Source organism: Eulemur rufifrons, chromosome 14, assembly GCF_041146395.1.
Source record: "Eulemur rufifrons isolate Redbay chromosome 14, OSU_ERuf_1, whole genome shotgun sequence".
Classification (NCBI taxonomy): Eukaryota; Metazoa; Chordata; class Mammalia; order Primates; family Lemuridae; genus Eulemur; species Eulemur rufifrons.
In genome coordinates this window covers 23,069,677-23,092,322 of record NC_090996.1, presented here as the reverse complement: position 1 = coordinate 23,092,322, position 22,646 = coordinate 23,069,677, and the positions used below count along the sequence as shown (strand labels likewise).

At 47.8% G+C, this 22,646-nt stretch overlaps 1 protein-coding gene across 3 annotated transcripts; it reads right to left on the bottom strand.

Annotated features, from left to right (window-relative positions):
* Nucleotides 1–212: 212 nt before the first annotated feature.
* GP2 (glycoprotein 2) lies at nt 213–20,143 on the bottom strand. Of its 3 annotated transcripts, none has more exons than XM_069486870.1 (11): nt 20,026–20,143; nt 18,914–19,043; nt 17,589–17,597; nt 15,793–15,906; nt 13,146–13,357; nt 12,508–12,656; nt 11,093–11,338; nt 10,110–10,272; nt 9,100–9,184; nt 7,846–7,890; nt 5,039–5,751 (listed from the first exon to the last, which is right to left on the bottom strand). In XM_069486870.1, the coding sequence occupies exons 2-11, from the start codon at nt 18,984–18,986 to the stop codon at nt 5,693–5,695; spliced, it is 1,155 nt and encodes a 384-aa protein (XP_069342971.1). In that variant the 5' UTR covers nt 18,987–19,043; nt 20,026–20,143; the 3' UTR covers nt 5,039–5,692. The 3 variants fall into 3 exon arrangements, with proteins under 3 accessions (XP_069342969.1, XP_069342971.1, XP_069342970.1); XM_069486869.1 differs by lacking the exon at nt 17,589–17,597 and adding an exon at nt 16,468–16,890 and having other exon boundaries at nt 20,026–20,127; XM_069486868.1 differs by lacking the exons at nt 5,039–5,751; nt 17,589–17,597; nt 20,026–20,143 and adding exons at nt 213–418; nt 16,468–16,890 and having other exon boundaries at nt 18,914–19,058.
* Nucleotides 20,144–22,646: the final 2,503 nt, after the last annotated feature.

Below are 22,646 nucleotides of genomic sequence, written 5' to 3'. Positions count from 1 at the left end.
TCCCAAGTCATCTGTGAGTTCTGAACCTGCTCGGCATGTCAACAACAGAGAGATGCTCTCCCAGGTTCAGCGGCCAAGTTTACCAGTGAGGATTTGTCTTGAAATCCATAAACTGGATGAGAGAGGGCAGTGCTGGGGCTGGGAGGTTTGACATCCACAGCCTGTCAACAGCAGAGTCATAGGTCATCAAGTACCGCAGAGAAGGCGTCATTATGTTAATATACAGATGACCCGAGGGAAGCTAAGTGGAGTTCTTGAACTCTCACATCAGCCGCAGTCAGACTGAAATATGAATTTCTTAATTCTGGGTTCAGTGCTCTCTGGGTGTCAGTTTCCTCGTGGACACAAAGAGGAAGTTGGATTACACCATCCGTAAAGCTCCTCCATGTCTCCCAGGGCCGAAGATTCTTCCAAGTTCCTGTGGAGGGTGAAAGAATCTTAACAATGTCTCAGGAAGAATGGATTTACTATCATTGAGCCTTGTCAGAGTTAACCAGTGGCTGCCACCACACACATACACAGACACGTGCATACACAGACACACAGGGACATGCACGCACACCCATACACACACGCGGGCACACACATCTTGCTACAATTCAGAGGTAGGTTTTTATTTGTCATTGCGGAGCATCAGGGGTCATGCAAAGAGGCAGTGTGGCAAAAAGAAACAGCACTCGAATTACATTTAAGCCAACCTGAGTTCCAATCTTGGATTCTGCCACTTCCTAACTGGGCACCCTTGAGCGAGCTACCTAACATTCCTGAATCTTCCTTCCTCGACTGTTACATGGGAAATTCAAAGTGCTGGCTCACCTATAGGCACTAAATACATGGTAAAACGTGTTATCTGTATGACATTAAGGAGCTCTCTAAATCTCTCTGTGTCTCAGTTTCTTCCTCTGTAAAATGGAAAGACAGCTCCTATCTCAAAGGACTATTGTGAGGATTAAGTTAGATAAATTTTAAACGTTGGGCAACTGGTTTCTACATAGTAAGTGTCCATAAAGTATTATTCTATGTGCTGGGGGAGGGGGCGGTCCCTTCCACATGCTCCCATGAGCCCTATTTCTGGCAAACACAAAGATTTTTTAAAATGGCCTGCTTGTGGTGGGGAGGCATGGTAAGAAAGAAAAATAATTAAAAATGGGAATAACAGTAATAGTAATGAGGATGGCAATACTGCTGCAATTGTCACCTGTATCAAAGTGGCTCCACCTTCTCATCTCTATTTCTACAGCAACCCCCTGAGCTGTTAGGGCAGGAACTACTCCCATTTTACATATAAGGAGTGGGGACACTTTCAGGGGTCACAGAGTAGGGGGTGATCAGTTTTAGACTGGACAGGGGGTGGGGAGCAGGAAGGCTTCATAGGAGAAATGGGCTCAAAGTCAAGACCTGAAGTTAGCACCCCCAGTGAGGAGAAGGGCCTTCCGGGGAGCAAGAACAGCATGTGCAGAAGTAAAGCAGGGTGAGCTGGAACAGCTCAGGGTGCCGTGAGAAATTCAGTGGTGCCGGAACGCAGGTGATGAAGGGCATAAGGATAAGAGCTAAGGCTGGACGGTCAGGCAATGCCTCAGGGGGCGGGGGACGTGGTCTATTCACTAAGTATTTAAGAAAGAGCCACTGTCGGGATTTAAAGAAGGAAGAGACTTTTGCTTCAAACCCTCACTAGCTGCAGAATGGATTGGGAGAGAGGAGCCTGGAGAGAAACCACTTAAAAAGCTATTACAGTGGCCCAGGTGAGAGATGATGTAGCCTGAAAAAGATCAGAGCCAATGGGGTTGAAGAAAGTGGATGGATCTGATAAAGCTTTAGAAGAGAGACTCTAATATGATGAGGAAGGAAAACGCAAGGGTGATTTCCAGCCCTTCACAGGAGAAAGAGGCTGGAGGGGAGATTATGAAATCAGTTAGGTCGGATAGAATTCATCATCTGGGGTCCCCATTCCAAATTTCCTTCAGGTGACCAGCTCCACCTTTCTTCCCGCCCCGTCATGCCCACCTGGTCACAACACGCCTCATAAGGGATTAAGGATGGACATGCCACTTCTCTTTTCAGGACTTCAGTTTCCATGTGTAAAATGAAGGGATTAAACTGACGGGGATCAAGCCCTTCCCTCTCCTCCCAGGCTGGGCTGAGGTCGCCCTTCTCTGGGTCTCGCAGTGTCTGTCTCTGCCTTACACCGTGTTGCTTTCGCTGCCTGCAATCTGCACGCCCTGCTTTCCCAAGCAGACCTGAAGTTCCTAGAGGGCAGGGCTGCCCCATGCCCTTTGCATCCCCCACCAGCTGCTTGCAGGTGCTCCCTGAGGACTCGGGGGCCAGTCTTCCTGGAAGTGAGTCATGTTTCTTCTTTCTGCCTCCGCATCCTTCCCCAGAACTTTCAGGTGCTGGGTTCAGGGCCCCCAGGCTGGACTTTATCTTGCCCCAGTGCCCAGCTGGGCAGCACCAAGGATGCAGGGAAAGCAGGCTGATGGGAGAGGAAACATGGCTGGAGTCCTGGCTGTTAGGGAGTTGGATCCAGGTCCTATGTCTTGCAGGTATGCGTGTGTGTTTATGTACATACATGTGTGTGCATGTGCACACAGGTACACACATGAGTATTGGATGTGTCTCTGTGAGTTTTCCTCTGTATTAAGGTGTATACGAGGTCTGCCTCTAGACGACCATGCATAAGTCAGTGTACACAGGTTAGCCTCTGTATGTCCCTGAAAGTCAATGCCTGTGTATGTGTGAGGGCATCTTTGTTGGAAAATTGGTGTCTGTCCAAATGTGAGTATCAGTGAGTATGTATATGCTGTGAGTGGGCGTGTATGTTATACACATATACATATGCATATCTACGGATGCTGCTGTGCATGTGTTGTGTTGTGTGTAAACGGAGGCAGAATACAGTGTCTAGTTATAAGCATATGCTCCAATGTCTGGCTACCTGGGCTCAAGCCCTGAATCCAGCATTTAAAAGCTATAAGGTCTTGGGTAATTGTCTTTTTAAAGCCTTGATTTACTCATCTCTAAATTGGGGATAAGACTAGTAGCTACCTTCAATGTCTAATGTGAGGGTGGAATGATACAGTGCCCATGATGCACTTAAAATAATGGCTAATAAAGAGGGCATGTTTAAAAATGTTAGTTGTTACAAAGTTCTTCATAGAAATAAATATCCAAGTGGCTGGGCTTGAGGGTCCAGGTGAGGCTCTCTGTGTGTGCTAATGTGCCTTTGAGCACATGAGGTTGACATGTGTGTGTGTTAGAATGTGTGCACTGGTGTGGACGGAAGGCTCAGAGTGTACAGGGCCTGAGTCTGGGGGTCGGTAGGTGTGTGTGTCTGAGTGTGGTCTGCCCGTGAGTGCCTCTGTGTGAGTTTGTGCTCTACCAGGATTGTGACCTTCTAAGGGAAGAGGTTGTGTCTCATTCATTATTGTACCCAGGTTCCTGGACCTGGGACATAGAAGTTGCTCAGCAAATTTGTGTTGACTGAATGAATGATATGAACTGGACATTCAGAGATTGTCACTCAGATACCATGCCCATTTGTAGAAAACAAAAGATGTAACTAGCTAGCTGGCCAGCTAGATGACAGTTGGATAGGTAGATAGATAGACAATATTTAGATGGGAGATAGATGGATGGATAGATAGATAATATGTAGGTAGCTAGACAATCAGACAGATAGATAGTTGAAGTTGGCTCTGGTTAAGTAGAATCCCATGTACTGTACTCAGGAAGTTCCCATGTCCCACGGATTGCCAAAACTCTGCCACGGGGTAGCCCTGTGGATTAGCATTGAGTTGCTTTGAAGGCCTACAGAGGAGGGAATCCCAGAATGAGAGAGCTAAGCCCCTAGCTGACATCAGCAAGAGTTTATTTCCTTCTAATCTCTCTATGTGCACGTAGAATTGTATTTAAAGGAAGAGTTCCACTACCCAAAATGTCTGAAAACCTTGTGATAGCCCAACCCCTTTTCTTCTACAGAAGGGAGAAGCTGAGCCTCAGAGAAGGGAGAAAGTTAGAACTTCCTGACCCCTCAGGCCTGTTCCTACCACGCCACCTGCCTTGGAATAATGCAGTAGGTATGAATCCTCCAACCTACTATGGAATCATCAGAAACAGGAAGCAGTTCCTCCCAGGAACCCTTCTTTTTTAGATAAGCCACTATCATAGTGGCTCTCTGGGCTATGTGTCCAAAAGTCAGCCCCGTTTGTTTGAGACTTGTCCCACCAGGTCAGCCCCACTGGCTGTGGGCTAGATGGTCCCACTCATTTGGCCCAAACGACTGTATCAAGGGAAGGACTCTGACCCAAGGAGTGAAATTAGATCCCCCAATGCACTTTGGCTGTGGGATAGCAAGATGCTAGTCAGTCTCTGGTGGCCCCAAATTAGGAAGGGATGTGAAGCTGGAATGTCCATATTTAATCAAGGGATGAGTGAACAGGGAAAACCGGCTTCCGACAAGGGAACATGAAGGAGACATCCACAGATAAGCACGCGCAAAAGGCTATGTGGCATCAGGAAGAGTGACAGATGAAAAGACAAACTTTGGTGCCTTGTGGCTTTCCAGCACCCCCTCCCAGAGCTTGTGCAGCCAGGATGTATCTCCTGCCCTTGGACTTTGTGCTCTTATAGCCTTATAATTAATTCTCCTTTTGCCTGAACTAGCTGGAGCGGATTTCTGTTGCTTGCAACCACACCATCTCTGAACAAGGCAGCACATTGGAAAGTCTCCTCCCAGCAGACACACAGGCTCAGCACCCACTGGTCCAACCCTGGCCCCTGAAGCTTCCCAAAGGTCAGCTTGGCGAGGCCTGCTGTGTAGCTGTGGGAACGGGAGGTGTTCTCTACTTGTGGCATCTTTGTGGAGGGCCTTGTGAGGGCTCCTTAAAGGTTTGCAGAAAGGGACTTCACCCCTCTCCCAGGCTTCGTGGCTACTTTCCCATAGCAGAATGGGTGCGTCATTTGCTGCTGGGACTCCCTGCTTATTCCTTGAGAGGAAGCACATTACTCTTTCTCTGTGGTGGCGGTGTCTCCGGGTCAAAATCAAGCTGTCCCTCCAGCATCCAGCATTCAAGGGTAGGAGTATGTGTTGTTCTAGGCAAGTCACAGCATGCCTGGAATGTAGTGGGGGACAGGGGAGTGATGGGGACCAGTCTGCCCTGGAGAATAGTCTCCAACAGTGACCCCTTTACATGTTCCCGTGGCGATTGCTGAGACCATGATGGAAACATCGGAGGAAGCAGAATGAACGCAAAGGTCAGTCTGTTCAATTCATCAGCAGTCAGAACAGGAGATGCTTGGGAAGGAGGCATGGGAGGGACCCCTTTTACATGCTCACCCCACCTCCAATGGCAGGACAGCCTTTCCCTGGATTTATAACCATGCACTACATTTCCATTAAAGGCTGGAGCCACAGAGGTACCCAGCAAGTTTGCTTTGGAGGTGCCACTAACAAATGAGGAAGCCAGCCCAGGACAGGCTGACGGGTGCCCCATTATGAGAAAAAGAAGATTACAAAGGCAATGAGAGTGTTAAAGAAAGTAAAACCTCTTCCCTTTCCCTAAATCTAGCCTGGCCTTGAGTTTGTTAATACCAAGACTGCATGATTGGAGAGGGAACCAGCAGTGCTGAAGGGTGACTGGGAGCCATTGCCAGAGGGAGGGTCACAATCATCAAGGCCAGATGCTCAGCTGAGCCCTCAGAACAGCCAAGCCAGGAGGACAGTCAGGAGCATCATGGGCCAGGCCACCAGGAACTCTGAAACACAAGAGAGATGACTGTCAAGTGTTGGGCCTTGGAACTCGGCAGCAAACGCCAGGTGGCCCCCTTGTCTTTTGCTGTACAAGGATGAGAAACACAGAGCATCTTAACTGTCTGGCCTGGGCTACAGCTCTGGGAGTCGTGTGGTGGATACAGAGCTATCTAATCACCAACCACTTTTTTCATTTTCCTCTGGGCACACAGGAAGGCAAATTTTCCCAGCCTCCTTTGCAGGTAGTGGGACCATGTGACTGAATCTGGCCAATGAGATGTGGCCCAGATGCAGAGGATCAATGATAGCACTTGCAGGGAATACTACACTTGGCAGAAGTTACCAGAAGGTATTAGGAGCCTGAGTTCCTAACGACTGCATGGGGCAGGACTACACCCCTGCCCCCCCAACCCCCCAGTGATTTGGTGGGAAATGATACTTTTGTGTAAAGGCACAGGAGACTGGGGACTGTTTGTTACAGCAACTTGCATTAGTTATGCTAACACTACAGAGGCAGAAAGACAAAGAAATTTAAAAGCATCGCCTCTGATGCCTATTAGCTTAGAATCTCAATTCTACAACTAGCTGGGCAGTTCTCAGCAAGCTGTTAAACCTCTCTGTGCCCGAGTTTCCGAGCACACAAAACAAAAATATTACTAGCACCTATGACCTCACTGAATTGTTGTAAGGTTTAAATGAGTGAATGCACATCAAGCCTTTAGAACAGTACTTGGCACATGGTAAACACTGTAAGTACTGGTTTTGAAAATTAGACTCTTTGATCTGGTTCTGCCAGGTCATATCTCTCTGGCTGTATAATCAAGTTAATGAAGGGCATGGATGTTGGATGATAGTTGCCTTGTATCGGGGCTAGGAGAAGTATGTGCACCCTCCCACCACACTACCAAATTATAAGATCTCTCTATGCTCCCAATTTCAAAGTAACTTGCTGATGTCCTAGAAGTGGGGAGAGGAATATCATAATTTCCAGAAACATAGAAGTGTGCGACAACCAGTTTATAGCTATAAAACATAGGTTGATGTTCAGTTAATTCTAAAACATCACAAATGACTGTGGGAGACAGCAAACAATGAAAACCACAAGTGCCCTCTTGTGGTGGTCTACTACCTCAACATCAGAATGATGTCCCCACCTTCCAGAGGAAGCACATTTGCTTACGTGCTTGTCCCATTTGTGTAAAGAATTGTGGGTCTCTCTGCCTACAGGGCTTATTCCCCTAAGTTTGCATATCTGACTCCTTTTTGCGCTTCCTCTGAAAGTTTTTCTGGCCACTTATCCACTCTGATACTCACTCTTCCTTCCTACTTTGATAGTAAAACCACCGAACGTTGGCTAAGCACGTGGCCACCCAGAATAAAGATTGCATTTCCCAGTTTCCTTTGTAGCTAAGTGTGGCCCCGTGATTAGGCACTGGGCAATGAGATGTAAGTGAAGGTATAAAGAGCCAGATTCCAGGAATGTTTTTTAACTCTCATTGGTTTCTCATTCCCTCCATCCTGCTGCCGAAGAAGCAAAGGCTGGAGCTCTGGCTGCCACCTTGGACCATGAAAGTGAGGGACACACCTCCAAGACAGTGGAGTTGTAAGCTGGAAGGAGCCTGGATCTTTAAGGACTTGGTGGTGTCACCCTACTAGCCTTGGATGGCTTGCCTCTAGACTTAATTTATGTGTAAGAGAAATAAGCTTCTCTCTCATTTAAGACATCGTTACCTTGCCAGTAACCTTTTATTTCTAAACTACTTTGTTTGCTTTTTATTGTCTGTTTCCCTACATTGGAACATAAGCTCTATGCGGGCAGGTGGCTGGTCTGTCCTGTTCACCATCACATCTTCAGGTACTAGAACAATGCCTGGCACACAGTGGGCACTCAATAAATATCTGTCATGAAAGGACTGTCTCCTCTGCTAGACTGCGAGCATCTCAAGAGCCAGTCTTGGTTGTGATTCATGTCAGTGTCCATCACGGTCGTTAGCATAGCATCTGGCACATAAAAGGGGCTGAATAAATGTGCACTGAATTGCAGAGAGGAAGGAGAGAGAGTTGGGAGGGTGTGGGAAAGCCATGAGAAGATGGTGTACCTGTGGGGCGGGGGGTTCCATTCATGACACCAGGAGACTGGGCACCTGTGAACAAGAGTAGAAGGTGAGGATTTCCTCAGTACTGCTCCGGTGACTGCAGCCCTGAGGCCACAGCTCCTCCAAACCTGGTCATCACGACCACTGACAATGCACATTGTGGAGGCATCTATCACCTGGCAGGCACCTTTCTAAACACACTGCACGCATTTTAAACTTAATCCTCTTAACAGATTTTCGAGGAAAGTATTCTCATCCCCATTTGCCAAACAAGAAGACTGAGGCTCAGCGATGTTAAGGGACTTGCCAAGCTGACCTTGCCAGTCAGTAGCAGAGCTGGGATTCAAACCCCCATGTCTCTGTTTAATTGCCCCCACCCAGTTACCCTGCGATACCACATGAGGCTTCACGCTGAAGGCTCAGTAAAATGTTAGGACAACTCAGTGTGGGTTGCTGTCTCGAGTTAGCCTCCATTTGCTCATCCGGAGAACGGAAGTGGTAACAGCACTTACCTTGAGCTATTGTAAGTATTCAAAATGACAACGCATAGAAAGGTGTTTGGCACAGTGCCAGCCACAAAAAAATATTATTATTGTTACTATTTTTAATATTACTGCATCTTAATTTTTTTAGGGGTAAAAAAATGTTTTCATTCTTTTAAGTTTCTTGACTTCTCCATTCTGGTGGAAATAAAAATGATGACAGTACTGCTAATCTGTGAGTAGGACGGATGAAAATTTGAGGAACAATTGGAAAGCTTCCCCTGTATCATACTCCAGAATACTCTAACTGAATTTTTGGAGAACACACTCACTCGCTAGGAAACAAAGCTGCAGTTAAGTGGGAGTTAGGACTTAGACTTCACCCCACAGGGACTGAGTTCTGGGGACCTGGGAGCAGGTGCTTTGGAATCAGGCTGAGCTGGGTTCAATCCTAACTCCAGCCACTCCCGAGCAGGGTTATCTTTGGGTGAGTCACTTAATCTCTCGGAGTCTTGGTTGCTCACCTGTAAAATGGACACAGTCATGGGAGGACTAAGGGAATTGATGGATGCAAGAGCTTAGCTTGGCCTCTGGCACACAGGAGGTCCAGCACAAATGGCGTTATTATTATTACCCAAAGCACCTCATGGAATAGATTCACCTGTGCAGGCTAGACTGAGGGGGTAAAAAAGCCCTAAAGAGTTGAGCTGGTGACCCCAAGCATCTGTGTCAACACTTGGCCAGCTGGTCTTGTCACCAGGCCTTGGTTACTTACCTCTCCGGATGATGGGTCCCAAATCTAGAACCCGGGCTAAGTCGATGGCCAGTACTTCACTGCGGACTTGATTTCTTGAGCAAGACTGCGGGAATGGAGAACTCTCATTACATCAACATTTAAATGCACGATTCCCATCCACACTGCTCCTGCAACAGGCAGCTCTGGCCCAAGAACTGGGCCCCACCCACCCTATGGCCCTAATTTGGATGCTGTGGTTATCTCAATCTAGAGAATTCTCACTGTTATGTCAAACAAATCTGGGTTTGAAGCGCCTCTCCATTTTCTTCTAGCAAATGACTTCACCTCTCTATGATGACTAAATAGTACCCACCTGATTGTGAGATTAAAATTGGGTATGTCTGCCATACACAGACCTTTCGTAAGCACTTAACAGATGCCAGCTGTTCACGGGAGGGGCCAAACGGCAGTAAGAACACGAGGGGGTGGGCACTGGAGTCACCTCTCGGCTGGGGCACATCCCCACTGATGCTTTCTAACTGTGTGTGGCCCCTGGGCAAGGACTTCTCTGAGCCTCAGTTTCCTTCAAATGGGGCTGATAAAAGAATCTACTTAAAGGGTTGTGGTGAGAGGTAAATTAGGTAAAAGTTTAGCATGGCGCTTTACACAGAGTAAGCACCGACAAAGTCAACGATTATTATAATCATTTAAAACATGTCTTGTGCCAAGGGAATCTAGCAGACAGTTTTCTTCAGATCTGCCTCCTGGGGACAAAATAATTGTTTACAAATGGGCTTTTAGGAAGCCTAAAGTCCATCTATTCATCCTTTGTTCTTTTCTCCTTCACGTTCATCATCCTTCCTTCCTTCCTTTCTCTCTCTCTCTTTCTTTTTTTCTTTCTCTCTTTCTCTCTCCCTTCCTCCCTCCCTTCCCTCCACCCTCCTGCCCTCCCTCCCTCCATGCATGATCCCAATAACTATATACGGAGGGCCTATCAGTGCCAGGATCCAAGCCAGGCTCTGAAGAGTCCAGTCCAAAGAGACACTCACAGGCTCGCACTGTTCATTACGGGAATCGCAGAGACGGATCTCACAGTGCAGGAACACTAGGTCATAATGTCCAGCAAACATGAACATCTGAACTGAGAACCGGCTTTCCGAGGACCTCCCATTCTCCTCCACGTGGATAGTTGAATCATATTGATTTGGGCAGCTGGGTGTGGGTGACAGGGGCAAGAGTGTAATTTCTAAAACCAGCAGCAAGAGCCCTCCAGGTTCCCTCCCTCCATTATGACAACATGGACTTTTTTCTATTAATGTTCCCCCAAGTTTTCTCCAAGATGTTATCCATAAGCTCACATGGTTTAGATTATTTGGGGCACAGTCTCTGGAGTGAAACAGACTGGTTTTAAATTTCAGCCCGACCCACTTTCTAGCTAAATGAGCATGGGCAAGTTAATTATCCTTACTGAACCTCAATTTTCTTATCTGTAAAGTGGAGACAGTAATATCCACTTCATACGGATGATGGAAGCCTTTAATGAGATAACCCACATGTACTGCTCTGCACAGTGCTTGGCACAGAGCTAAACTCAGTGATAAATATCAGCTACTATTATTATAATGATTTGAATCATAATCTATAGAGATGCATTTTCCTCTGTTCTTGTCAGTTACCAGCATTCAATAATATTTCATCCCATAACATTTGTTATATTGTTTTCATATTGATCAGTGTTAATATCTGTATAACAGTTCATCATCGCTTAGTTGATCCCCTTTTTCGAACAATGAACCTGTTGCCAAAGTTATCAAGAATACTGAAATGGAAAATAATTGACATTTCTCTACTCTGCCCACCTATTTGGTATTTTTTAATACTTTAGTTTAAAATTTTGGGAGTGACATTTCTGGGTCCAAGGGTGTGGTCATGACGTGTAATACAACTTACACAATTGTCAGGCATGGAGAGAACGAACATTTTCCCCCAGACCTTATTAGGGCCAAAAGATAATCCCAGAGTCACCCATTACCTGTTTCTGATGATGAAATACTTCACAGGGTCAGCCTTGTCTTCACTGGGGGTGGCATAGCAGTTCCTCAGTAGCAGGTTGAACCGGGAGGTGTCCCCTCTCTCCAAGATGGCGCCCACATAGAGCATGGATTCCACTGACAGCACAGCCTGGGCCCCTTCGTAAGGACTCGTGTAGTTCTGGTCTTGGAAGAGGGCCATCCTGACAGTGAACTCTCCCTCCCCATTCACACTGACATTCAGGGAACTAAGACAAGGAGAGGCACAAGAGTGCAAACATCAGTTTCTTACCAGAGAAAACAACATAAATCAAGCCCTGCACTTACATAAGGCACTTGTGGAAGCAAAGGCACCTCTTTGATCCCTAAACGAACTATTTAATCATTCATTTAAACTGAGCATTTATTAACTTCTAGGCACTACGCTTGGCAGACAGAGGAGTCTGTCTGCAGCATTTCCTGCAGGACAGGTCACAGGTGTCTCCCTCACTCGAGGAATAACTGTGAGTGCACGGCTCCATCTTCTTGCCCGGAGAATGGGGCTTGCGACCAGGTCTGTGGGTTCACTATTTTTAGCAGCAGATCTCTTCCCTCCGCTTCACAAATGTTAACAAGATAAATGGCTTTCATTTTCATTTTTGATAAACCAGGGGCTCCAACATCATACAGTCTGAAAACCATTAAATAGAAAATTTCTAATTCTTCTGATCTTGCCATTCTGTGAGTCCAGGAGGCAACAAGAGAAAAGGCACTCTGGATTCTGGATTTCTGACACCCAGAAAGTCCCCTGGCAAGTCTAGGAATGCTAAGGAACATTGATTCAGTGGGACCCCATTCCAGGCACAGAGATACAACAAAACAGATAAAAACCCCTGTCAGGACTGAATCCTACACAAATTGCTATTTGGTTCTATTTCTGGTGGGGATGGGGGCATTGTTTATCCAATCAAAGCTAGTCTCTGCTCAAATTCCACATTTGTAAGGAAGTCTTCCTGACCCTCCACCCCACAAATACTGGGTCTGGGAGCCCCGTTCCCCGCCCCTAAGGCATCCCATGTTTCTCCTGAAAGTATTCATCTCGCTTATAAATATTGACTTAATTAGTTGTTTAATACCATTGTTCTTCAAGGTGAGTGAACTTGTCCTATGCTTTTGTTCCCTAGCACATTTAATAAGCACTATTTCATGTTGCTGCATTGCTTCCTAATAATAATCTTTAACATCCACAAACATTCTGTTTGCCTTGTTCATGTGGAACGTCCTTAATATGAGATCAATAAATATTTGTGGAATAAACGATTGAATGAATGGAAGCTCCCAGAGGAGGTCAGTAGCATCGTGTGGACATCATAAGCTGTACTGGAAGTGAGTGTGACCAATGTCAGGGCTATAGGTCAAAGGGCAAGCAGCACCATACCTCACGATGGGCTGCAGGGCAGTTTGGAGGCTGACTTTCATGTCCAGCGGGTAGGCACATTGGAAGTTGACGTTGAGGATGATGTCTCTGATGATGAAATCGTTGACCAAGGAGACGGTGTTTTTGTAGATGGCATGCGTTTGATTTCTCTTCGGCACAAAAACAAACCATATATATATATGTATATACATGTGTGTAGATGTATCTCAAACTCAGATCTGTCTGATTCCAGAGTAGGTGTTCTCAATCATGCAGCCACCCTGCCTTCTGCTCTCAAGGGAGGTAAAGGGACCTCCTCCTCCAGTGGCACTGACACTTTATGAGAAGAGGAATGAGGACCCAAGACCGAAAACTGCAACAATAAATTATTGACCCTGGGGAAGTCAGGAACCACCACGCTTGCTCCTCTGTGCATCCACATCAGCCCTAATTAAAATAATCTCAATTATAGCTTACATTTATTAAGCTCCAGTGTCAGACCTGTGCTAAGCTCCTCACATGGCCCAACATGTGTAATCCCACATAACCCTGGAGGCCCAGAGTAGCTAAATGACAAGCCCAAGATCTCACAGCTTCTATGATGGGTACCATCAACCCAATTCCCACACTCTGGCAGCAGTGGTGTGAATGCCACTTACCTCCAAAATGTTCCCACAGGCACCAGCCTGGACGGGGCTGGTCACAGACACCCAGTCCCTGTCCTCGCTTTGCACATTGCTGCTGCAGTTTCGGTCCCGCAAGTAGGCAATGACCTCCTTCCCCAAACCCAGGCCTCCCAGCAAACACTTGTCCAGCTTCACCTGGATCTCCTTGGCCCCGCAGTCCAGCTTAGGCTGCAAATTGTGGATATCTGCAAAGCAGAGAGGGGGCAGGTGGAGTGGACGGCGGACTGGAAGCAGTGGGCAGAACCCACATTCCTTGCCCTTTGGCAATGCCACCATGCCCACCAGGAGGTTGGGTAGACTAGCAGATGCCTGGGACCCAGATGGAATTCACGGCCAGGTTGGTGGTAGGGAGGGTTGGCAGAGCAGCCCTGGTCCAAGATTTTCAAGCATCCTGTGTGCAGGCTTGGCTAAGGTTTTCCTGTCTGGTTCCCCTTGGGAATTGGGGCTTTGGGGAAGCAGGATGGTCCTGCATTCCATACTACAAGGGCTGTCTGGAAAGTATCCAGCCATGCACTATGTTCTCGATATATTAACAATGGCTGGGTACTTTCCGGACAGCCCACATAAAATCAAAGCTAGATATATACTCCTTTGTAAAGCCAGCACATCTCAACAGGATCAGAGCCATCATATTCATTCATTCATTCATTCATTCACCATTTATTCAACAAATACTTCTTGAGCATCTGCTATCTGCCAGGCAGTGGGGATACAACACTTATCAAAACTGACAAAATCGGCAGGGCGCGGTGGCTCACGCCTGTAATCCTAGCACTCTGGGAGGCCAAGGCAGGTGGATCGCTCGAGGTCAGGAGTTAGAGACCAGCCTGAGCAAGAGCAAGACCCCGTCTCTACTAAAAATAGAAAGAAATTATAGGGACAACTAAAAATATATATATATAGAAAAAGTTAGCCAGGCATGGTGGCGCATGCCTGTAGGCCCAGCTACTCGGGAGGCTGAGGCAGTAGGATCGCTTAAGCCCAGGAGTTTGAGGTTGCTGTGAGCTAGGCTGATGCCATGGCACTCTAGTCCGGGCAACAGGGCGAGACTCTGTCTCAAAAAAAAAAAAAAAAAAACCTGACAAAATCCCCACCCTTACAGAGCTAGCATTCTAACAGGGGAGACAGATAGTAAACTAATAGAAACACAATTTCCACTGAGCTCATGAATGCATTGATTCCACATTTACCAACCACCTTTTCCAAGGGCTAGGCACATTCAACACGGAAATAACTAAGACGTGGACTTGGCCAACTTGGTCTTGGGTAAACACCAACACACCAGCCACTTATTACAATTCAAAATGATGAAGGAACTGACAGAAGTGTGTTCCGGGTGCAGGGGGAGCCCACGAAAAGGAACATACAGCTCTGTTGGTTAAGTCAGAGAAGGGTTCATGGCTGGAGTTTTGCAGGTGAATAAAGCAGGTGAGGACATCCCAGACTAAGGGAACAGCAGGGGCAAAAGCGTGGAGCGGGGAGAGAGGGGATGTTGTGTTTGCAGAAGCGCCGAGTTCACAGGATAGGAACCTACGATGGGAGAGGGTAGAGGTGTGGGAGAGGGAGAAGGATGTGAAAGCCAGATCCCAGAATGATCGTGTCTGCACACAGTGGGGGCCCACTGGACAGCCACCGCTCTGCTGGGCACTGCTGAGGACGTGAGGCAGGCCACCTCTCCCCCAGTCAGCTCAGGGTGCCCTTGGGGCCCATCCAGGTACAGGGAGGGCATCCGCAAATCCTAACGCCTGATTCTGTGATGGGCTTTGAGCCCCAGAAGACAATGCCACCCCTTTGGGGTCTCATCCACCCAATGAGCAGAGACAGTCTTCGAGGAGAGCAGGCCGTTTCCCACCCTTCATCCCCCACGCTGCTCCTGCTGGGCACACCCAAGCTCCCCCACACACCCTGCAGCTCCAATTTCCAAATATGTCATGGTCCTTCTTGTCCCTCTGCCTAGAACACTCTCTCTCCAATAGGGACCTGGACTGTGCTCAGAGGGAGGCATATTGTGCCAAGGGCAAGGTCAAAGGCCCTCATTAGAGTCCAATGATGGAGGGAAATAATCTCAGTGGGAAGCTCACCCAACCCCAGTTGAGCTCTTCTATGGCATTTCTACCCAGAGCCATCTGCCTCTGCTTGCTCACCTCCGGGGATGAAAAACTCATCACCTCTCAAACTGGCCCATTTGAACTGCTCTGATTTAGTTCTCACAATAGCCCTGTACGGTGAGTATTTTTATTATCATCTTATCCCCGTTTTATAGATGAGGACATTAAGGCTCAGAGAGGGTAGATGAGTTGTCCCAGGAGTCCACCATGTCCCTGACATGAAGACTCTGCAGCTACCTGGTCGCAGCTCCCACGCTTGCAGAGTTCTTGTCTTTGGTGCCTTTGTCCCTCCTGGGTAAGGCCTGCCCATGCCACCAAAACCATTTTCTGAGGCCGTGGCTCAGTGGTCAACATGGAAATTTGTTCCAACTCTGCCCTCCCATCCTTGCAAACCCACTGGTTTTGTAGCAAGTGGACTGGAGAACCCACGGTCCCCCAACCTCAGGTCCATGCCCCCCGCCTCCTGCCCTGCCCACTCGGGATGGCAGCCACCTGCCCAGAGAGCCACTCACCAGAGCCGTTGAGGTTCTGTCTGCAGAAACATTCCCAGGTGCCATTGACAGAGAGGAGGCACTCCTCCTCAGGGCGGCAGGCCCCCTCGCACTTGTCCTTCACAGTGGAAGGGTCTGGGGCATGGGCAAGGAAGAAGAGAATCAGGATGCAGAGCAGGGTGGACTTGAGGCCCAGCATGGTGGCTACGCCCCTGGAGTGCAAGTTCAAATCCCAGCTCTGCCACACTCCAGCTGTGTGATGCTGGGAGAGCTCCTTGACTTCTCTGGGCCCCACTGGGGTAATTAGATAGCACCTATCTCAAGGAGTTGGGAAGAGGGTCATTTAAAGTGCTTAGGATGGCAGCAGGGGCATTGTGACCACTGTGTCTTCACTGTTATTTTTGGCATTATCCATTTTTCTTTTCAGAGAAGAAAACTGAGGCTCAAAGAGGTAAGTTAAACTGCCTATGTAGAATGGAAATCTGAATGGGCCTAATAAACCAGGAGAATGTGCCCTTGAATTGGAATTTCTGGAATTTACTTGAGATGTTGGAAGGCCTGACAACCCTTGGGCCATGTCACCACCGGGCAATACTGGCCAGAGCCGAGTCCAGGCTGCTCTGGGTCGTCCCCCCTTAACCTGCTCCACTCACTTTGCTGAGCCCAGGGGCATCTCGCGGGGCCCCTGCCACTCACCTGTGCAGTATCTCAGACTACACTGGGGGGTGCCCTGCAACCAGTACACGTAGTACCCGCCCGGACAGGCCTTCACCAGCACCTCCGTGTTCCAGAAACAGCAGTTGTTACTCCAGTGGGCACAGGCAATGTGGTTGACAATGCCGTCCCCAAGGACGGGGTGGGTCCCGTTCAGCCACAGGGGGGCGTCCGTCTGGCATCGGTACACCTGGACACAGGTCTCCGGCATCTGCACTCCTCCTTCACCCACAAAGCGGTACCAGCCGCTCAAGTCGTTGTCACACCCCCGGGTGTCTTCTGTGTTCTCTGTGCTTCGGAAAGGTTCATCCAAGAGGGTGTAATTCTGGCAGGGGTCAAAACAGCCAGAGGCTCCACAATGCAAGTCCAGTCCATAGGAACCGGCTTCGGTGGCGTTTCTGGAACCTGGGAAAGCGACAGGGTATGCCTGGGTTGACTGAGCAAAGCCACGACCTACAGAGTTTCTTCCCCGCCACACTCTACTTTGGGTGCACTGAGGACCCTAATGAGGATAACAGGCACACAACCCATTAATTAACATCAAACTTCATCACCTGGCGGTCAGAATGATCAGTGAAGACTCTGGTGTTTTATGGGCATTAAAGACAGTGGAGCCACCAGCCTGCACGACACCCCCTCCCCTTATCAGAGTCACACAGTGCTTCCCTGTGCGGCCACACACGGCAGCTTTGTTTGACCAATATTTGTTTTTCTCATCATAAATGTAATGCAAGCTCACTGGAAAAGAACTGTAAATATCATTAAAATGAATCAAGCAGAAATGAGAGTTGTCATAAGGCCATCCCACCTCCAGGAGTAATCATAAATTTGTTATAATTTGTGATGCCTTCAAATTCTTCCAATGCATATTCTTAACATATAGATTTTTTTTAATTTAAAAATGAGCTTAATTCTGTACAATGTTTTTTTCCGCTCTTGCATTTTTTAAATAATATAGCATAGATATTTTTCTATATCAGTAGATACAGTCTAACCCCAGATTTCTCAACCTCGGCACTCCTGACATTTTGGCTGGATCATTCTTTACTGTTCGGGGGAGGGGCTGTCCTGCGTATTGTGGAATGTTTAAGAGTATCCCTGGCCTCTACCCACTAGGTGCCAGTAGCACCCACCAGAAGTTGACTCTAGGCATTGCTAAATGTCCCCTGGAGGGCGCAAAATCACCCCCAGTTGAGGACCACCAATCTGATCTAACAAGACTATTTCTGATCTACCGTGGTTTTTTAACAGTTTCAGGGACTGTGATGTATGATGGTGGCAGAGATGGAGGAGGAAGACCTTCAGGTCGGGCAGGCTGGGTTTAAATCCAGCTCCACACCTGCTGACTGGGTGACCGTGGCAGGTGATTTAGCTTCCCTGAGACTCATCTGCAAAACCACACCTGTGAGCTGTGGTTCCCAAAACCCCATCCATTCCCATGCTTGAGTGACATTTGCCACACTTGTGTCTGCCTGTCCGAGCATTGACTTAAAACATTTCTTTCAATGATTCTCTTTAAAAATTAGTTTTATCTTAAGGAATAATATCTGTGATGACATAGGTATCATGTACTAGGTATATTTTTAAATATACATGAAAACAAATGTATAGCCATTAAAAATTTTTAAGAGGTTGCCATGCACCCCCAGAATCATCCTGGAGTATATGCCCCATTTGGGGAAACAAGGTCTTAAAGGATTGTGAGAGGATTAAATGAGATAATACATGTAAGATGCCAAGCATGGCACTGGGTCAAGCTAGTTCTCTTCTCTAGTTTTGGTTTGTTGAATACTGTGGGTGCCCGGATAAGCAGCTAAATACACATTTGGGGTCACATTCTTATCATACACATTAGATGGGCTTTTTAAAAAAGAGATTTTCAGGCATTGCTCATGCATGTGCTTACTTTAAGGAAAGAAATCGCTGCACTTGTTATTCTTGGATTATTTCCTACATGCCCTGGATTTTGTCATCAGAGGCCCTGAGCTCGGTTCTCCCACCCACCACAGGGCTGAAATTTGCACCCTCATCTTGTAGAAACCTTTCTAGAAGTATCTGTGTTGTCTGATTCACAGATCTTTGGAAGAGACTGGAGAGATCTCTAGCTCTCCAGGAGAAGGACAAGGCACTTGCCCATATGGGTGGCTGGGTGATTTATTCCTCATCTTCTCCAGTCCAGGCTCTCTGATCTCCCCCAGATATGGGCAGGGGAAGTTAACTGGCTCCCACTGCTCTCTCAGGGGAATTTCCGATTTGGCTCTTTGAGAGATTTGAGAGATTGTGACATGTTCCCCGTGACTTCTAGCTCTGAGTCTTGACTTCAGACCTCCTAGTTCCTCTTGCTGACCTGAACCCCTGCCCTGCACTTCCCCGCTCACTCGCCAGGTCTTGGTGGACATCTAAGAGGCCAGGTGAGCAGAGAACTCACCGAGCTGCACTGTGGATGCCAGGGTCAGAACGCAGGTGGCCAAGGCCAGCCACAGGAGGTCAGAGCTCACCATCCTTTCCACAAGGTAAGGCACGCAGGTCACTCCACGCTGTACAGACTCTCCATGCAGCTACGGGAAAGGAAAGTCCCAGATAAGATCAGCGGCCAGGCCCACATCCTCAAAAACAGAACTGTTGTCTTCTTCCACGAAGAGCTGTATTGTTTCCAAGCAAGTGTGACTCGCAGAAATGGGAAGGGATAATGGGTGTAGGAGACTTGCCAAGGGGTTGAGGTTGACAGCAAGCAAACCAAAGGCAAGCTTAGAGCCAGCTGGTACTGCAGAATGTCCCAGAAGGGTCTCAGGATAGTCCCTGCTTGGGTGAAGGTGGAAGCTCTCTGGAGACTGGGTAGAGAGAGAGGGTTCTAAGTGCCTGTGAATACCTATAGACAAAAGTAATGGCTGTCCTTTCTTAGTTTTAAGCATCAGGTACTGCTAAGACCACTCCCCACTGAAGTGTCCTTTATGCATGTAGATTTCCACGATGGTAGGACCATGTCAGACTGAGCCCCATGCCCCTTGCTCCTAGTGTGGAATCTGGCACACAAGGGGTGCTCAGTAAAGTTTTAAGGGATGCATGAAAGAAAGAAGCCTGCCAACATTCTGGTGACATTTACTTTTCTGGGAAACTCCCTGAATGGGAAAATCTTTGGCTGACTTCTTACAGTCTCTGGAAGATCTTAGTTGATGATAGAGATCTGTTTCTGGCAGGGATGTCATGAATCTATTATGAGAGAGCAGGGACAGGGGGACACCCAGGACCAGGAATTCTTAGAGATGAGATCCCAAGTAGAGACCTGTCTTCCTGCTGCAGGGGTACCCCAGGCAAGGGTGATGGTGGCATCTACAGCCCAGGAGCACCAGCAGGTGGCTGGAAGCATGACTGAGTTGGACATAGAGTGGTATCTGGAGCCCCCGACAATGGCCAGGGTCAAAACTCCTTGCTGGGTTCTGAAAGTTTCCAGAAACAGACAGCCCTAGCAAGTCCAGTGGGTCAAGAGGGGGAACCCCTAGGATTCAGAGAAAGCCAGCTGGAATTTGGAGCAGGACTTACCTGGGGTGAGAACACAGAGCGTCCCTCCTCTGGCCAACCATGGGAACACAGCCTGCTGTGGGCCGTCTTTTTATTGTGATTTCCCACCCATGTGGCTCTCCACAATTGGTGCTGAGGTTCCAAACACACTCTGGGCTTGTTGGGTGTAGGTGAGATAAGCTATTTACGCAAAGGATGGTGAAAGAAAGCCCCTCCCCCCCATGTAAACCCTTCCAGAAGTCTCGCCGTCATACAAACGCGTCCCTGTGAACAATAGTCATGTGTGCTGGATGCTGAACACACTGGGCACCGCTGAGCACTTTGCCACCAGGACTTCTTGCATCTAATCCTCATAATAAATCAATTAAACTGGTGCCATATTTATTACCAGAAACCAAACATTAATCAAAAGGAAGCTTAATACCCAAAGGGAAGTGGAGAGAAATCAAACAGGGGCTTGTTTGCACAATGGATTTTCAATCGTACCTTGTGTTCCTAGCTAATCACCTTGGAACACTTCTGCTTCTGTCTAGAGGCCAGTTAGAGAAAGAGAATAAATAAGGAAGGGGGATATGGGTGCTTCCCATGCTTGGCCCATAGAATCTACCCAACTTCAGATACTGCACTAACACCGAGGAGTGGGGGAGGGGCTTATCTGGTGATGGTGACCAAGGACAGACACAGCCCCAGACAATATAAGCATCAGAATAGCCTCTCCTCCAACCCCTTTTGATACGTGGGCTTCCCTGGGGATTGGCAGGTATGGAACTGAGAAGAGGCTGTAGAAGATCTTGGACTTTTACACTCCAGGCTGGGACTTGGCCTTTGTGGCTTGGTAGACGTCGTGGGCTTAATAACAGAGTCAAAACTTTTGCAGAACAAATGGCCACAGCCTCTTCTCTGTTACTCTGGGACTCCTTTAAGGAATCAACGCTGCTGGGGGCAGGAAGCATGGGGGTTTTGGCACTAGTAACAGCTTCTAGCAAAACCTCAACCTGGCAAAAAAAAAAAAAAAAAAAAAAAAAAAAGGTGCTACAAGCCACTGTCTCTACTCCTAGTGCGGTTGGAGACAAATCTCTGAAATATGGAACTTACGACAACTGGGCCCACAGAATAGCCCAATGATCCACTCAGTTTGGGCTTCTCCTATAAACACATAAATAGTTGTTTCTGTCATCCATTCCACCCCCCATCCAACTTCTGATGAGGCGAACATCCTCCCTGCAAAGTCAGTTCCCCATCTCTCTTCTGACCCATCCCTTCCAACCTTAACCATGTGGCTAACACATTACTGGTAAGGTCATCTCATAGCCAAGGCCACTGGGCACTTTTTCTGCCCTCTTGTGCCTGGATTTGATTCCTCTGGGTGCCCTTGACTTCCCTGTAACAGTATTTTCTTGATTCTCCTGTTCCTATCTGGATATACCTGCCCTAGTGGTGTAGGATCCTCTTTCCCCAGCTGTCTCTAAGAATGCTGATAGTAGGTCCCATTTGTTTGTCACTCCATGTACTTTCCCTGGCAGGTATCAAACTGCCTCATGGTTTAAGGTATCACCCATAGGCTGGATAAGTTCCAAGTCTATATTTCCAGCTTTGACTACTGCTCCTCTGAACTTCTGCTCCCCCTACCCTGCTGCCTGTTGGATCTCGCCACTCAAGCTGAGATGCTCGAAGCACCTCAAACTCAGCAGGTCCAAATCTGAACTCATCAATTTCCCTAACTCTCCCCCTCCTCACTGCAGGATCTACCTTAACTAAAGGCACCACTGCCCACCCGCTCATCCAAGCTAGAAACTCGGTTCCTTTTTTGCTAAGCTCCATCCTTTCTCCCTAAGCCTCATTTCTGATAATCATCAAATCTTGCCTTTCAATGTTCCAAATACTTCTCTTCTTTTTCCTTAACCCTGAAAGGATGCAAAGGAATCAAATATTTCTTGAATCTATCCTTTCTTCTTCAATCCCACTTCACCAGTCTGAATTCAGGCCACCATCTCTTAGGACGGTGATTGTAATGGGTCCACCTGCTTTATTTCTGATCCTCTTTGTTTATGTTTCTCCCCTGCAGCCAGAAGCCACAGAACCATCTCTCAGCATCATCCTCCATTCCCAGCACTCTATGCTCCCTGTGATCTGACCCACCCTGTTCACAGGTGCAACCTCACCTACAACTTCCCCACAACACATTCTCTGCTCAGCCAATCTGTGGTCGTCTGAACTCTTCCCCACCTCCAAGCCTTTGCATATGCTGTTTCCTTGGTCTGGATCACTCTGTGCCCAGCCTCCTTCTACTTGTCACCTTTTCCAGGAAACCTTTCCTAACTCCACAGGCTGGCTGGTGCTCTTCCTCTCTGCTCCTGAGCCTCCCAGGGCTGACTAGAATCACACTTACTTGCCAAGTTATCTGTCCGCCTCGGAAGGCTGTTAAGATCTTTGTCGACAGAGATCCTGTCTCTGTAGTTCTAGCCAGCACCTAGTAAGTACTTACTGAGTAAAGAAACAGACAAACTATGAATGATCTAGGCCTTTTCCAGGGAGAATTGCCTCAAACTTATGGATGTTTGGGCAGCAGTTGAACTCGGTGGAAAGACACAAGATCCTGCCGCAGGACCTTTGCACTTGCTATTCCGACTGCTAATGCTCTT

Excerpts from the sequence above, each read along its gene's own strand:
- GP2 (XM_069486868.1), bottom strand. The coding sequence starts at position 18,986 with ATGGTGAGCTCTGACCTCCTGTGGCTGGCCTTGGCCACCTGCGTTCTG. Across the intron at positions 15,907-16,467 it reads TAGTCTGAGATACTGCACAG|ACCCTTCCACTGTGAAGGAC; the intron begins GTGAGTGGCAGG and ends CCCATGCCCCAG. Across the intron at positions 419-7,845 it reads TGGAACCCCCCGCCCCACAG|GAACTTGGAAGAATCTTCGG; the intron begins GTACACCATCTT and ends CACCCTCCACAG.